A 16,889-nucleotide genomic window follows, 5' to 3' on the forward strand; every position below is an offset into this window, starting at 1 on the left:
CACTTGCGTCTGAATTTGGCTTGTCGCCCACCATATCTGGCACTAGACCAGCCATGGGCCTCTTTCCTTTCCTGCCCTCCTTGTCTTCAGAATCAGCTGGCCTTTTCTTTTGAGGACAATTGTAAGCAATGTGGCCAGGCTGCTCACAGATAAAGCATTTGTTCTCTGAACTCAAGACCTTCTTTTGCTCTTCCGACTTGCGAAGAAAACATCTTTTCCATTTCTTTGCTGGTCCTTTTTCTGATTCAGCCATAGCTTTGCCTTTCCCTACGTTGGCTGGCTCCTGAGTCCCTTTAGGAACCTCATTGGGAACCTCATTGGGAACGTACTTCTTCGCTGAATTTTTCTTGGTTGATCCTTCCTTGACGCCAGTATTAAATTCACAATCTTCTCCCTTGAGATAACCATTGCCAATGTTTGCTACCTCGATGAGCTGCGTCAAAGTAGTGACTTCGGTCTTCGTGTAGTACTTTCTCAATCCTTTGGGTAGGCCACAATAGTATTTTTCAATCTGTTCTGTCAATGGCACAAACCTATAGGAAGTTACTAGAAGCAGAGCTTTCCAAAACTTCCGATTGTAGTCATCCAGATTCTTGCAAGTGGCAGCATTAAGCTGGTGCCATTCTGTCATGACATCTGCTTCAAAGTCATCAGATAACCAGGCTCCTGCAAAAATCTGCTTAAAGTAAATCCATGTGGACGGAGCTTGCCCTTGAAGCAATAAAGTTGTCCACCATTGTCCCGCATTCCCTGTCAAGAAAGTGGCTGCCTTGCGGACCTTTGAAGCCTCTATAAAGTTTCCCCCTGCATAGGCCTTGTTAAACTGTTGGAGGAATGAGAGAGCCTTCTTCCTATCATCAAACCCTGTAAAGGTCGTGAATGCCACACCTTTGCCACCTTCTTTGTACGGAGTTGGCTTCTCCAGCGGCGTTAAGTTGTCATATGGAAGTGACTGAAACATGGGAACACTGTTAGGGTTCATCTGTGTTCCTTGATCGATATTAAGTTGACCTGGAAATGCCATATTTGGCTGTTGATTTGTAATTCCAGCCATACCAAAATTTGTTTGTGGCATCCCAAATTGGCCCCGAGTACTTTGAAACCCTGGTAGCATGTCCGTGACACCATACATGGGGTTAGGCATCATTGTTTGAGCACCCCCGAACATTATTCTTGGCGTGTAAAACTGATTTCCAGGTGCATGACCAGCCATGCTCTAGAATACCGATCCACCTCTAAAATAGCCAGGGTGTACTGAAGGTGGTGGGAAGACTTGTTGCATAGCCTGTAGGTTGCTTCCCTGCCCATTAGAACCAACTATAGGCTGCTGAAAAGTGGCTGGCTGAACTGGTACAGCTTGAAAGACTGGCATCTCAACCACCTGTTCTTGCACCTTAGGCACACGTTGTGGAGACTGCATATTCTCCGTAAAGTGTACAGGTGTTTCCATTGACTCTGCAGTATGAATCACCTGTGCTTGAGCCTTAACAGGCTTTTGAATATGATCCAGTGACCCAACTTGCTGAGATGGAAGAGGAGGTTGCAGAAAGGCTAAGACCCTCGGGTTCTGCATTACTTGTGTGAACATAGCCACAGGAGTAGCCAACTAGGTCCTGAATATATCATCATCCGACTGTGGTGGTCTTGAAGACTCACCCACTTCATGTGTCTGTTGACCCTGCGAAGAGGAAACCTCTTCAGTCACATCATCTGTTCTGTCAGCCATAATTGCAATTTCCTGTGTCTGGTCTATGATCCCCTGTGTCTTCAAGCCCAAACTGACCAAGGCTCACTTCTATGGGAAAAAGTGATTTAATCCCCGGGATGAAACCATGAAACCGGCCTGTTTAATCCAAAAAGGGCGGTAGACCTTAGACTTAAACTTATTTGCTTTCACCCATTTAATTTGTCGCCCACTTTACCTGTACTTTCAAGACACAACAAAGGGGAAAGGGATACAGGTTGCTAGATTGCACCTATATGAGAAGACCGACACCAGATTGGCCCCTAACTTAGGCGCCCCTTTCGGTATTTCTTTATTCTTTAAGAGGGAATAAAAGCTGTGGTTCCCTCCAAGCTGCCCCGCACGATCTTGGCTGAATTTCAACTGTTCTGGCCTGATTTCGGCAACATAACTGTACTAGGACCCTTCACAATCAGTATTCCCGCGCATTGGATGACTTTCCCGATGCATACGGACACTTTACAAAACCTGGCGAGCATCTGCAGCACGCTGATTTCTCTGTTTTCTGCCCCGAAAATGCACCAGATCACCTGTACAACCGTCCCCTCGCGTCCTCGAACCTCCTGGGGGTATTAGGGTCCGTTTAGGGCCAAAACCCTACACCTGCAAAAATACACAGCAGGCTGTAATTCACTGTTTCGGGCTCCGTTTTGCATGCCGGTCGCATCCGTAGCAAGTCCTCGAGCTCCCGCACCTGTAGGACTACTTGCCCTTTGAATCGGACGAGATTTCGCACGTGAAACCTCTCCGAATCACCTGTACCTGCGGGGGATTAGCCGCTAGCTAATCCAGTACCTGTGCAAGAGGCTCTTTTTTTGGCAATTGCGCATGAACCCACACAACTGTACATTGGTCAATTGAAAAGCCCACTGGAGGGGCATAACATACTGCCATAGGGGGGAGAGAGGGCAGTGCGTAGCGTGCAGGGCATCACTCCTGGCACCGCACTGTACATAAGAGGGAAAGGAAGCACTCCATAGCTCTCAACCTGTGACAAAACTGAAAAATGAGCCTTTTTCCCTCTGAATTCAGCGCCACCTTCTCTTGCATGAGGAAAGCGCACAGAAATGTGCCACTTGGCACATTTGCAGGCTATTTCCCGTTTCGCGGTTGCCGCCTAAAAATGTCCCGACCGGTTGCCCAGTTGACTTCACAGTAGAGTAATAAAATATTCCCCTTGTCATTGCGGAGATAATGACGCTAACACATTTTCAGGTCCCAAAATAGCAGTTTCCTAAATTTTAGGAGATGCTGCCATTGTATCTTTCTAGTTCATCTGACCCAATTTGTACACTGCAGCCACACCCAGAACTGAAATGTGGCCTCTGTAGCAAAGGATTCCACTTTGGCTAGTCAATGACCCCACTTTGGCTAACCATAGTCCTTGTCCAACCTTAGTGCTCTCTTGCCCTCGGGCCTGGACTCCCCCTAAACAATTCCACACTAGCTATGCAATGCAAGGCAATTAGATTTCCCGAGGAGTGTTTCCAAAAAGTGAAAATGAATAAATAATAAGAAAGAAATCAACAAAAAGGATAGATAGTAGTCACACGTTGGTGACACAATGTCACGTGACACATCCAACCCTATGTCTCCGTGGACAAGCTACAGCATGAACAGGGTTCGGTTCAGTTCAGTCAAGTCAGTCTAGAATAGGAAGTGATCTGGCACTTTTGTGAGTTTGTTCACAGACCGTGCATGTCCAGACACTTAGATTAGATGCATATCCTCAGGTTGCACACAGCATGATCATCAAATTTCCATCAGGAGCATTTTTACAGTACATAGACCTATTTTATAAGCAAACCTAGCGCTAGCACTTTCTTGCAGAAGAGGCAGCAGGAGCACCTTGCTCAACGAGCAACTTCTCAGCAAGATCAGAACAGCGTGGCCTAGCGTTTTTGCAACAGCATCCAGCTAGCGTTTTTTGCAAGACAGATCAGCCTTCGCGTTTTTGCATTGCAGAGCAGCTTTAGCATTAGCAACCACAGCAGATCCACTTGACGACAGCAGATCAGCCCTAGCATTAGTGGATTTCCTCCGGTAGCAGATTTTCAGCCCTAACGTTTTTGCATCAACATCACACTTCAGCGTTTTGCAGATTCACCGCGACGGAACATCAACAAACATCAGCGTTTTCAGTTTTCAGCCTTTGGACAAAGCAGAAGAAGTCCCAAGCCTCGCAGATCTCACCTCCCCGCAGCAAATCCTCGCCGCACGGTCAGATCCATCGAAGTTTGCAGTTTTCAGCCCGGAAAACGCAGATTTCAGCATCTGCGTTTTCAGCGCGTCGTCGTCGTACCGTCGTCATCGACATCGTCACCGACATAGAGTCAGAATTCAGCATATAAAGATTTGCAGATTTCAGCCCTCAGCATTTTCAGATTTCAGCCCGCCTCATCTTCGTCCTCATCGTCGTCGACATCGTCGGCAAGTCCAAGCATTGTAAAGATTTGTGCAACCATAAGTAGACCGCTCTCGCCATAGAGAGTGGGGCCTTCGGAGGAGGTTTGTTGACAACTTTTTGGTGTCGTATTCTTCTCTCTTTATCTCTCAGTCTCATGCACCTTCATTCACAGTGTCCATTCCCTTTGTTTGTATCCATTGCACTCTCTCATTAAAGAGCGGAAGGCTCACCCCTCCATAAGTAAAAGGAACCTTGAGCACAGTTCGGAGCACTCATCTTGAGCAAAGTTCAACATTCACTTCCGCTGCACCTTACATTGGTATCAGAGCTTTGGCAGTGTTCTGTATCACTCAAGGACAGAACCACAAGAACCACAGAAATTTTTTTTGCTTGTTGCGGTCGCACTGTCACGTGACACATCCAACCCAATATGTCCGTGGACAAGCTACAGCATGATCAGGGTTCCGTCAGTCCAGTCAGTCTAGATTAGAAGTGATCTGGCACATTTTGTGAGTCTATTCATAGACCGTGCATGCCCAGTCACTTGGTATAGATGCATATCCTCTGGCTGCACACAGCATGATCATCAGTATTCCCATTAAAATCCATTAGAATCAGTTAGGGGATTTTTCCAGTGCATTTAGTCTATTTTTCCTATTTTTGACATTTTTCACTTATTAATTTGAGTGACTTTCCAACAAAAGTAGGTAGGGCAATTTGGGTAAGAAAATATATAAGCAAACCAAAGTTAGCACTAAATGGCAGAAGAGGCAACAGGAGCCAAGCTCAGCAAGCAACTTCTCACAAGAACCTTGGTGGACTTTCCCCTCCAAGCAGCAGATTCCCTCACCTATCGTTTTTGCACAGCATCCCCAACCTGGCGTTTTTGCATCAGATCTGCATCACCAACAGTACCCAGTACCTAGCGTTTTTGCAAGGACCACAACAGCTAGCTTTTTTTATCATCAGGTTCATTGGCTTTTTTAGATTCCAAGCAGATAAAGACCTTCAAGTATAGCCCTAAGGAAGTAACAGATTCAGCATGAAAGACTCTCAGTTTTCAGCCTTGAAGATCCTCAGTTTTCAGCCGTAAACCTGCAGATTTTCAGCGACAAAAACCCACAGAAACAGCCCCCAAATCAGTGTTTTTGGACTAGTCGCAGATTTCAGCCCATAGCGTTTTTGGACAACAGATACAAGATTGCAGATTTCAGCCCTTAGGTCGGTGTCATCATCCCCGTCGTCATTGCCGACAAAGCCTAGACTTGCATCAATCACATGCATTCAGTTTGTATCAGTTTGTGCAAACATAAGTAGAACACTCTCGCCAACGAGAGTGGGGCCTTCAGAGGAGGATTTTACGTCTCGGGTGTCGTATCTCTCTTCTCTCTCTATCTCTCAGTCTCATACACTTGCACGCACAGTGTCCACTCACTTTGTTTGTGATCATAGCATTCTCTCATTAAGAACGGAAGGCTCTACCTTCCATAAGAACAAAAGGAACCTTAGCACAGTTCGGAGCACTCATCTTGAGCAAAGCGCAAACATTCATTCCGCTATACCTAACATTGGTATCAGAGCTTTGGTAGTGTTTTGTATCACTCAAGGAAAGAACCACAAGAATCAGAAGATTTTTTTTTTTGCTTGTTGCGATCGCACAAACCCAAATTCGCTTGGGAGTGTCGATTCCTAATCGTGTTTTTGAAAAGTGACAGGAAACCCAAGAAAGAAGGGCTTGTCCAGCCTCCCCTTGTGTCTCTTTTCATTCATTGAGAGCAGACCGTGCACTTAGCGGCCGGCCAATCGACGTAAGGTGGGAAAAAGCAACCTTGGTGTGAGCGCAAGGCCGCCAAGAGGTGCGCCCGCAGAAAGGAGTAGAACTCGGGTGAAGAGAAGATCCTTCTCCAACACGGTTTGCAAGCAAAAGAAAACCTCAAGAACCAAGACCCCCCAAGAACCCAAGTTCCTCGTGAACTTAAGAACCCAAGACCCTCAAGAACCCAAGTTCCTCGTGAACTTAAGAACCCAAGACCACAAGAACCCACGACTTCAGTGGATGATCATCACTCGAAGCGGAATGGCTACTTCGCTTGGAGGTGATGAGCATGAGAGAGGCGAAGAAGCATTTTCCCCACCAGGAGGTTTTCTTGACCCTTCCCCATCTACGACAAGGATTGCACTAACTCCTATGAAGAGGTTGCCGCAGTTGTTTATGGACAAGAAGTTCGACTACAAAGAAAGGGCAGCCATAGATCGTGACTACGAAGAAAGAAGGGCAGCCATAGATCGTGAATTCGATGCAAGAATGAAAGCCATAGAGCGTCAGTATGACTTGGAAGGAAAAGAAAGTGAAGCCAAATTTGATCGAGAGAACAAAGCAAGACAAGAAAAATTTGATCGCGAGAACAAAGCCCTCAAAGAAAAGAGAGACCAACACATGAAAGAGTTCTTGCGACTTTTTTCTCAAGTGCAGGCACCGATGCAAGAGATTCAGGAAAAGGAGACTCTCTCAGTCTCTTCTTCTCCAAAGCATGATACACAAGATTTGCATGATTGTGTGAAGCATGCTGATGATTTGATTGACAATGACTTGCATGATGATTTGAATGACAATGATAAGCATGATGATTTGGATGCAAACGATTTGCATAATGATTTAGATGACAATGACAAGCATGATGATTTACATAATCAAGATGTGATTTCTCACAAGCATGATGAGTTGCATGAAGATGATGTGATTGTTCACAAGGATGATGTGTTAGTGGATGCTTTTTCTAGCGAAGCTAACCTCGTTACAGATTCGATCAATCACGAAGAATCGATCTTGGCTTTCGAGTCAAGGTCCAAAGAACCCCCACAGGACAATTCGATCATTCAGGAATAACCGATCTTGGCTCTCGAGCCTGTGAGTTCGCATGATTGATACCCACGCATTGCTCGAGTGTTTCATTCGTGATCGTTTCCTGTATTTTAGTCAACGTCTTTATGTGATCCCTTTTCCTAGGCATGACATATTGTACGTTGAGCACGTTTCACTCATGAATGAGCACGAATGTATGCGGATTGTTCATGAAAAGCATAAAAGTATGCATTCAAGGAAGTCACATTTTATGTCTCTTCCTTGGCGTGACACAGTTGTAGAAAGAGCACATGAAAGTATGAGCACCAAGCATGGGCAATTCCGTTGTGAATTACCACAATTGATTGCTCTAGATTATAAGAGAAAGATTCGATCTCATTGTTTGCGTGTATGTGGTGAACGGTTTGGCATTCCGTCTATTGGTTCATTTACATTGCATGCACAGTCTTTAGAGAAGACGAGATTTTTTCCACTCACTTTACATGGAATAGGTATGTTCATGGTTTTGTGTTGGAAATGGTTTCAGGAATTTTCAGCCATGGAGATTCTTGAAGAAGAAAGAAGCATGACTCTCGACGAAGTTGAAGCATCGAAGGAGCCACAGAAGACTTTGTGTCGCTTTCGCCACGACCCAAAGAAGCAAGCGTTGCAGACCTTTATGAACTTCAAGTACCGCACGACCCACACATCAGAGTGGGCCGGCGAAGAGTCCCTTCCAAGATTCCGGATGCTATTGGCGATCTCCCTCGACGCCATACAGTTCGGTACCAGTACCTCACTTTGAAAAGGAGGGGATGTCACGTGACACATCCAACCCTACGTGTCCGTGGACAAGCTATAACATAATCAGGGTTCAATCAGTCTAGTCAATCTAGATTAGAAGTGATCTAGCACTTTTTGTGCGTCTATTCGTAGACAGTGCATGCTCAGTCACTTGGTATAGATGCATATCCTCTGGTTGCACACAGCATGATCATTAGTATTCCCATCAAAATCCATTAGAATCAGTTAGGGGATTTTTCCAATGCATTTAGCCTAATTTTCCTATTTTGACATTTTTCACTTATTAATTTAAGTGACTTTCCAACAAAAGTAGGTAGGGCAATTTGGGTAAGAAAATATATAAGCAAACCAAAGTTAGCACTAAATGGCAGAAGAGGCAACAGGAGCCAAGCTCAGCAAGTAACTTCTCACAAGAACCTTGGTAGACTTTTCCCTCCAAGCAACAGATTCCCTCACCTAGAGTTTTTGCACAGCATCCCCAGCCTGGCGTTTTTGCATCAGATATGCATTGCCAACAGTACCCAGCACCCAGCGTTTTTGCAAGGACCACAATTGCTAGCGTTTTTTTTCATCAGATTCATTGGCGTTTTTAGATTCCAAGCAGATAAAGACCTTCAAGTATAGCCCTAAGGAAGTAACAGATTCAGCAGGAAAGACTCTCAGTTTTCAGCCTTGAAGATCCTCAGTTTTCAGCCCTAAACCTGAAGATTTTCAGTGACAAAAACCCACAGAAACAGCCCCCAAATCAGCGTTTTTGGACTAGTCGCAGATTTCAGCCCATAGCGTTTTAGGACAACAAATACAAGATTGCAGATTTCAGCCCTTAGGTCGGTGTCATCATCCCCGTCGTCATCGCCGACAAAGCCTAGACTTGCATCAGTCACATGCATTCCATAAGAACAAAAGGAACCTTGAGCACAGTTCGGAGCACTCATCTTGAGCAAAGCGCAAACATTCATTCCACTGCACCTAACACGCACGTAACCCAAGTCCTCTTGGACGTGTCGATTCCTAATCGTGTTTTTGAAGAGTGACAAGAAACCCAAGAAAGCGTACTGGCCTGCCATGTCATCATTTCTGCAAGGGGGCCCTTGCCAGAGGGGGTGTGTGTGTGTACTGGGCAGCCACGTCATCGAGTTGTGACATACCCCCCTCTTGAAAGCATTGTAATCGCCCTTACGCCTGCAAAACAGACAAAACCCACAAACTGTCTTAGCAGACACTGATTGTTAGTACCGACGCACTAGGAACACACATCTAGCACATGTATCAATCGACAGTCACATCACACAACATCACAGGACATCACTTGACATCACAAGAGATCACATGACAGCCTGTAGTCATTTCGTCTATCAGTTCCTGCACTTCAACAAGTCAAGAACAAATCAGGCTTGTCTAGCCTCCCCTTGTGCCTCTTTTCACTCATTGAGAGCAGACCGTGCACTTAGCGGCCGGCCAATCGACGTGAGGTGGGAAAAAGCAACCTTGGTGTGAGCGCAAGGCCGCCAAGGGGTGCACCCGCGGAAAAGAGCAGAACTCGAATGAAGAGAAGATCCTTCTCTAACATAGATTGCAAGCGAAAGAAGAACCTCAAGAACCCAAGAACCTCAAGACTCCCAAGAACCCAAGTTCCTCATGAACTTAAGAACCCAAGACCACTAGAATCCACAAGAACCCACGACTTCAGTGGATGGTCATCACTCGAAGCGGAATGGATACTTCGCTTAGAGGTGATGAGCATGAGAGAGGCGAAGAAGAATTTTCCCCACCAGGAAGTTTTTCCGACCCTCCCCCTTCCCCATCTACGCCAAGGATTGCACTGACTCCAATGAAGGAGTTGCCGTAGTTGTTTATGGACAGGAAGTTAGAACACGAAGAAAGAAGGGCAACCATAGATCGTGAATACGACGCAAGAATGGAAGCCATAGAGCATGAGCACGAGCGCGAGAACAAAGAAAGACAAGCAAGATTTGATCGCGAGGACAGAGCAAGAATGCAAGAGATGTTGCGACTCTTTTCTCAAGTGCAGACGCACTTTGCACAGAATCAGGAAAAGGAGACTCTCTCATTCTCTACTTCTCCAAAGCAAGACACATGATTTGCATGATTATGATAAGCATGATGAATTGCATGATAATGATGAGCATGATGATTTGCATGATCAAGATGTGATTTCTCACAAGCATGATGATTTGCAGGAAGATGATGTGATTGTTCACACGGATGATGTGTTAGTTGATACTTTCTCTAGTGAAGCTAACCTCATTGCAGATTCAATCAATCACGAAGAACCGATCTTGGCTCTCGAGCCTAGGTCCAAAGAACCCCCTCAGGAAGAACCGATTTTGGATCTCAAGCCTAGGTCCAAAGAACCCTCACAGGAAGTACTATGTGTTCGCATGATTAGTTAGCACGCATTGTACGAGTGTTTCATTCGTGATCGTTTCCTGTATTTTAGTCAGCATCTTTATGTGATCCCTTTTCCTAGGCATGACATTGTTGAGCACGTTTCACTCATGGATCAGCACGGATGTATGAGGATTTCTCAAGGAAAGATGAAATGTTTGCAGCCACGGAAGTCACATTCCATGTCTCTTCCTTGGCATGACACAGTATCAGAAAGAGCACAAGAAAGATTGAGCATCAAGCATGGGCATGTCCATTGTGATTTGCCACAATTGATTGATTTAGATCAGAAACACAAGATTCGATCTCACTGTTTGCGTGTGTGTGGTGAACGGGTTGGCACTCGTCTATTTGTTCATCTACATTGCATACACAGTCTTTCGAGAAGACGATATTTTTTCCAGTCACTTTACATGGAATAGGTATGTTCATGTTTTTGTGTTGGAAGTGGTTTCAGAAATTTTCAGCCATAGAGATTCTTGAAGAAGGAAGAAGCATGACTCTAGACAAAGTTGAAGCATTGAAGGAGCCTCAGAAGACTCTCTGTCGCTTTCGGCGCGGCCCAAAGAAGCAAGCGTTGCAGACAATTAGGAAGTTCAAGTATCGCACGACCCACGCATCAGAGTGGGCCAACGAAGAGTCCTTTCCAGGATTCCGGATGTTATTGGCGATCTCCCTCGACGCCATACAATTCGGTACCAGTACCTCACTTTGAAAAGGAGGGGATGTCACGTGACACATCCAACCCTATGTGTCTGTGGACAAGCTACAGCATGACCAGGGTTCAGTTCAATCAAGTCAGTCTAGAATAGGAAGTAATCTGGCACTTTCGTGAGTTTGTTCGCAGACCGTGCATGTCCAAACACTTAGATTAGATGCATATCCTCTGGTTGCACACAGCATGATCATCAGATTTCCATCAAGAGCATTTTTACAGTGCATAAACCTATTGTCCTCATTTTAGCCAATTTTCACTTATTATTATTAAGTGACTTTTGTTAGAAAGTAGGTAGGGCAATTTTGCTAAGTTTGTATATAAGCAAACCTAGCGCTAGCACTTTCTGGCAAAAGAGGCAACAGGTGCACCTTGCTCAACAGGCAACTTCTCAACAGGACCAGAACAGCATGGCCTAGCGTTTTTGCATCAGCATCAAGCTAGCATTTTTTGCAAGACAGATCAGCCTTGGCGTTTTTGCATTGCAGAGCAGCTTCGGCATTAGCAGACAAAGCAGATCCACTTGACGACAGCAAATCAGCCCTAGCATTAGTGGATTTCCTCCAACAACAGATTTTCAGCCCTACAGTTTTGCATCAGCATCACACTTCAGCATTTTGCAGATTCACCGCGACAGAACATCAAGAAACATCAGCGTTTTCAGTTTTCAGCCTTTAGACACAGCAGAAGAAGTCCCAAACCTCGCAGACTTCACCTCCCCGCAACAGATCCTCGCCGCACGGTCAGATCCATCGAAGTTTGGAGTTTCAGCCCGGAAAACGCAGATTTCAGCATATGTGTTTTCAGTGCGTCGTCGTCGTACCGTCGTCATTGACATCGTCACCGACATAGAGTCAAAATTTCGCAGATAAAGATTTGCAGATTTCAGCCCTTAGCATTTTCAGATTTCAGCCCGTCTCGTCGTCGTCGACATCGTCGGCAAGTCCAAGCATTGTAGAGATTTGTGCAATCATAAGTAGACCGCTCTCGCCATAGAGAGTGGGGCCTTCGGAGGAGGGTTTTTGACAACTTCCTGGTGTCGTATTCTTCTCTCTGTCTCTCAGACTTATGCACCTTCATTCACAGTGTCCATTCACTTTGTTTGTATCCATTGCACTCTCTCATTAAAGAACGGAAGGCTCTCCCCTCCATAAGTAAAAGGAACCTTGAGCACAGTTCGAAGCACTCATCTTGAGCTCAAGTTCAACATTCACTTCCGTTGCACCTTACAATCAAGGTGACTAGACCATCCTCCAATACCTGACGTATGAAGTGGTACCGCACATCTATGTGTTTGGTACGCACATGAAACATGGCACTCTGGCTATCACAACCCAGCACGGTTGTATGAGCAGTGTTCCTCTCATGGCAATGGTAGTCCCAAGCCATAGCAATCACACAAGACCTCCAAGGTTATCAGCTCGAGAAGAGACACGTACTGAGAGTTGTCGAGAAATTACTAGGGTTTCCATGGAAAGCATTTCAAGATACCCCACTCTGCTAGCACTTGCACTCCAAAGGAAGATGTCAGAAACCATATAACTTCAGGCAAAAAATTTCTTAAAAACTTGCCAAGTCCTTGGAGTGTGCGGCTTGGTAGCTATAGACTTCCACCACTGCATGACACTGCATCTGAGAAAAACAGCAGCTCGAAACAAATCTTGGATCCTTCTCTTGCAAGTGATCTTTATGGCGTATGCCCTGTAAGACATGAGCGCTGCAGACAGGAGCGCACTCGATGCGCAATGAAGTGAGGGTGGGAGTGGCTAATAAGTTCGGGGTCGGGACCCGAAGATACTTCAAATAAGATCCCGATAGACTTTGGAAGCGTCGGTTTGCTCTGATTGCTCTTTTGTAGGACGGGTATGCTTTCAGAAAAGCTCATGCTTGAAGCTCTAATACCATTGTCACAAGACGGGCACCACGTGCCAACGGAAAAGAACAGATTGAACAAATTTTTAGCACTTCAATAACACTTGTAAGAATAAATAAGCCTCAGGGGCTCACTTCTCTGGGGATGTGGACGCAGAGACAGAGAGTGAGCACCCGCGGCCTCTTGCACTTAGCACACAGATTAATATAAAAAGAAATATCGAAAGGAGCGCCAGTCTTTGGGGCCAATACCTCTTGGCACGGACCTACACCGAGCCGTGTCATCTTTTCTTTACTGTTTTAAAGTGAATCTCTGCTGTGTTGTGGTAAAATCTTGACTTGGGGTGTCCAAGTTTGTTACAAAGAGCGCAAGTATCAGCATTGTACTGAGTTGAAGCAATATAAAGAAATACCCACCATTTGGGGCCAGTGCTCTCTTGGTGTGGAATTCCGCCACTCCCTGTCTCATGTGTCGTGCATCTCTTTCAAGTCAGTTGTTATTAAAGTGCTTAAAGTTGTTCAGTCTGTTCTTTTCCGTTCGCACGTGGTGCCCGTTCTCGTGACAACAATCCTATGGTGTAGGAACTTCTTCTCCAATTCCACTCTCATCACCTTCACACGAAGTATCCATTCCGCTTCTGGTAATGACCATGCGCTGAGTACTTGGGTACTTGGGGTACTTTGGGTACTTGGTATTGCTTGCAATCTGCGTTTAAGAAGGCTTTTCTCTTACCCAAGCTCAACTCCTTCATGCAGGTGCCCCTTAGCGGCCTTGCGCTCACACCAAGGTTGCTTTTCCCTCCTCACATCGATTGGCTTGCCGCAATGTACAAGGTCTGCTCTTAATGAGAGGAAAGAAAAACGAGGGGAGTCTTGACAACATAGTTACCCGAAACGGGGAACGGGGAACGACAACATGCATGAAATGCCATTCCCTGTTTTGGATACTCACGTATGAAGCACGAAACAAGAATGGCACACATGCACATAGGGTTAGATGTGCACATGACAAAGGCCGTACTCTTCTCCTGAAGTCCCGGAAGAAGCACTAGAACCTCCGTTAGTTTCTTCACTCAGGCATGTGCTGAGTGCCTGGGTACTTGAGGTACTTTGGGTACTTGGGGTCCTTGGTACTTGGTATTGCTTGCAATTTGCATTTAAGAAGGCTTTTCTCTTACCCAAGCTCAACTCCTTCCTGCGGGTGCCCCTTGGCGGCCTTGCACTCACACCAAGGTTGCTTTTTCCCACCTCACATTGATTGGCCTACCGCAATGTGCAAGGTCTACTCTTAATGAGTGGAAAAGAGAAACGAGGGGAGTCTCGACAACATAGCTACCCGAAACGGGGAACGGGGAACGACAACATGCATGAAATGCCATTCCCTGTTTTGGATACTCACGTATGAAACACGGAACGAGAATGGCCCACATGCACATAGGGTTAGATGTGCACATGACAAGGCCGTACTCTTCTCTTGAAGTCTCGGAAGAAGTTCAACTCCCACTAGAAAGTCCGTTAGTTTCTTCACTCAGGCAGGTAGGGATAATTGTTTCCCCACTGCCAGATTCACTATCAGAATCCATGTGTGCTGCAAAAAAAGGGATCAAATCCTTCGTAGAAGAAGAATTGTATGAGCTCTAATACCACTGCAATAGACTTGGACACTCCAAGCCAAAGACCTATAGCAATACATGTAAGAGTAATTGGAAACAATTGAACAAAACTAAAAATAGAGAGAGAGAGAGAGAGAGATGACACAACACAACGGAGTTTCGCACCGAGATGCACTGGCCCCAAAGACTAGCGCCCCTTCTCGGTATTTCTTTATTATTATGCTTTCAGAAAATACAAGGTCCAAGGGTCCCCTCTCTTTAGCAATGCTCCCAACAAAACAGCTCAAAGAAGAGACCCTCGCACCCTTTTAAAGGACTTGTCAAAAGAAGTTACATGACAAGCGGGGAGTTCAAAAGCATCTGATACCCAAAAGCTAGCGTCGAACGGGCTGTCTGCAAATCGCGAAAATCTGTATTGTGCCACATCATCCCGTAAATCACGGAAGTCCGTACACTGCCACGTCATCATTGCTCTATGCAAATTTAGGGTCCTTTTTTTATTTTTGATGCGTTTTAGGTCCCCTTGGCTGGGGTCCATAAGTCAGTACAACTTATGGGTTAGGTTTTTAAACCTAACCCCTTTTTAGGCCACTCAGCTGAGGTTTGTAATTTGGTAAAACTTCAACTGTCTCTTTCGCTAGGGTTGTAGGCCCCCTCTTGTCCGGCCTCTGTCCTTTAGGCATGCCACAAAATCACTTTGTGACAAAGGGTCACATGAAAAGAGATTTTTCTAAGGGATCACCTAAGAAAGAACCCACATCTTCTGTTGGTGTCCTACGTTAGTCAAGTAGTGTGTCCCAAGTTTTTGATAATCGTCCTGATAAGTCTCTCGTTAAGATGGTCATGTGAATGGTCAGCGTTTTGTGATCTTGTTTGATCCTAGCCCAAATCTAACTTCTTCGGGCAATTCCTCTAAACCTGCCCATGTTCCCCACACTTATGGTTGCATGTCCCTCCTTGAGTCTCTCACCAGTTCCAGAAGTACATCATTCTATGCCTTTTGCTTCTGTTTCGATTTCCTGGATGACTGTCCAATCAAGACCAGTGAGCCCCATCTTAAACTGAGGAGATTGAAGTCTACCTTACTTTTGCATTAAAGATTTAACAAGCATCAAAGCGCTTGTGCTAAACAACACTTGCCCGATGAGGAATCAATAATCAACTATTGACTCGTGCATTTTCCATAAGTCAAATCACCCATGTACACAGAGCCCAACGCTAAAATGCAGTAGATGCCAGTGTGTGTAATTCTGTGTATCGAGCAAATGGCCGTGTGTGTGTGTGTGTGTGTGTGTGTGTGTGTGTGTGTGTGTGTGTGTGTGTGTGAGAGAGAGAGAGAGAGAGAGAGAGTCGAGACACGGAGGGAGAAAGAGACTCACCCGTAAGAATGGAGAAGCTAGCTCTGGCAATAGGAACGATGATAACAGAGCGGGAGAGATCCGAGGAGTGATTGACATTTGAATAGAGCAGGAGAGAAGAGGCGTGGTGGTTGAGGGCGGCACGGCGAGAGCCAAAAGGTACGCCTTGCAAGTCGTACTGTATCATGCGGTACACATCCACCACCGCAGCCGCATCGCACATCTCGACACATACTGCCACCATACAAAGGAGACCCAGCAGCGCATGCCCCCACTCCATGCCTAGCACCCGCTGCATCGCCAGAGCTCCAAGTTTCCCTGCTGCACGAATGTAAGTGAACCTCAAAAAGTCTTCGTTTTTCTCAGAGTAGTCAGTGCTCACTCTCTCTCTGTCTCCACGAGTCCCACTCGAAGGCCTCAAGAGTCGAGACTATCTAACACGGGCAAGGGGGATGGGATCAAGGGTGAGAATCATATAGCACATGCATCTGCAAAGGAGGATCGTCAATTTTGACGAAATACGAAAAAAATAATTTCGTGTGAAAAAAGTAATCTCGGGTCAAAAAAAATAGTCTCAAGTAAAAATAGTAATCTCGGGAGGGATGACGGCCCAATATTTCTTTATGTATTTCATAAGAAAAAGGGAAGTGTGTGCAATCATTTGTGATGAATTTTGTAGATTCTCATTAAATATCATATCTTAAAAGTACAAAATCTTTTAAAGTTATATAATTTGAGCGACTTTCATGAAAAAGTAATCTCGGGTACTCGAGATTACCTTTTTCCAAAAAGCTAAAAATTGGCGTGTGTGTAGTTCTAAGTTCTTTGACCCAAACAAAAGGCGTACCTTTTGCACTTTATCTTTTTCATTACATTATACACACACAATAGTCTTGTGACATGGATTGGATATTTGAAGATGACGAGAGTGATGGCATTGAAGATTATCTTGAAGCTAGCACAAGTGAAGAAGATCTTGATCAAGAAGAAGAAGAGCAAGCAACAGTTGCTCCAAATCCTCTACAATTTTTATCTTCAACATATTACTCTTTTGATAGAAAAGCATATGATTTGATGGTCAGAGCTTTACGTGAACACATCCCCATAACATTGGAAGCTATAAAG

The 16,889-nt window shown here is 45.3% G+C and overlaps 1 protein-coding gene across 3 annotated transcripts in view; it reads right to left on the bottom strand.

The window, feature by feature from the left end:
* The window catches only part of LOC147422784 (M28 Zn-peptidase nicastrin), a 99,263-nt gene extending 83,041 nt beyond the window's left edge, over nt 1-16,222 (bottom strand). For 2 of the 3 annotated variants that reach the window (XR_015186844.1, XM_086503602.1), the window contains exon 1: nt 15,786-16,222. Coding sequence is in view for 2 of the 3 variants with exons in the window: in XM_086503602.1 (XP_086359728.1) it covers nt 15,786-16,062 (277 nt within the window). In the remaining variant the exon portion in view is untranslated. The remainder of the gene's footprint in view (nt 1-15,785) is intronic. The other variant, XM_086503601.1, reaches the window with a different exon arrangement.
* Between the last annotated feature and the right edge of the window lie 667 nt (nt 16,223-16,889).

The sequence above is a fragment of the Adiantum capillus-veneris genome, chromosome 27 (genome assembly GCF_014529385.1).
Source record: "Adiantum capillus-veneris isolate H3 chromosome 27, ASM1452938v2, whole genome shotgun sequence".
NCBI classification, from domain to species: Eukaryota; Viridiplantae; Streptophyta; class Polypodiopsida; order Polypodiales; family Pteridaceae; genus Adiantum; species Adiantum capillus-veneris.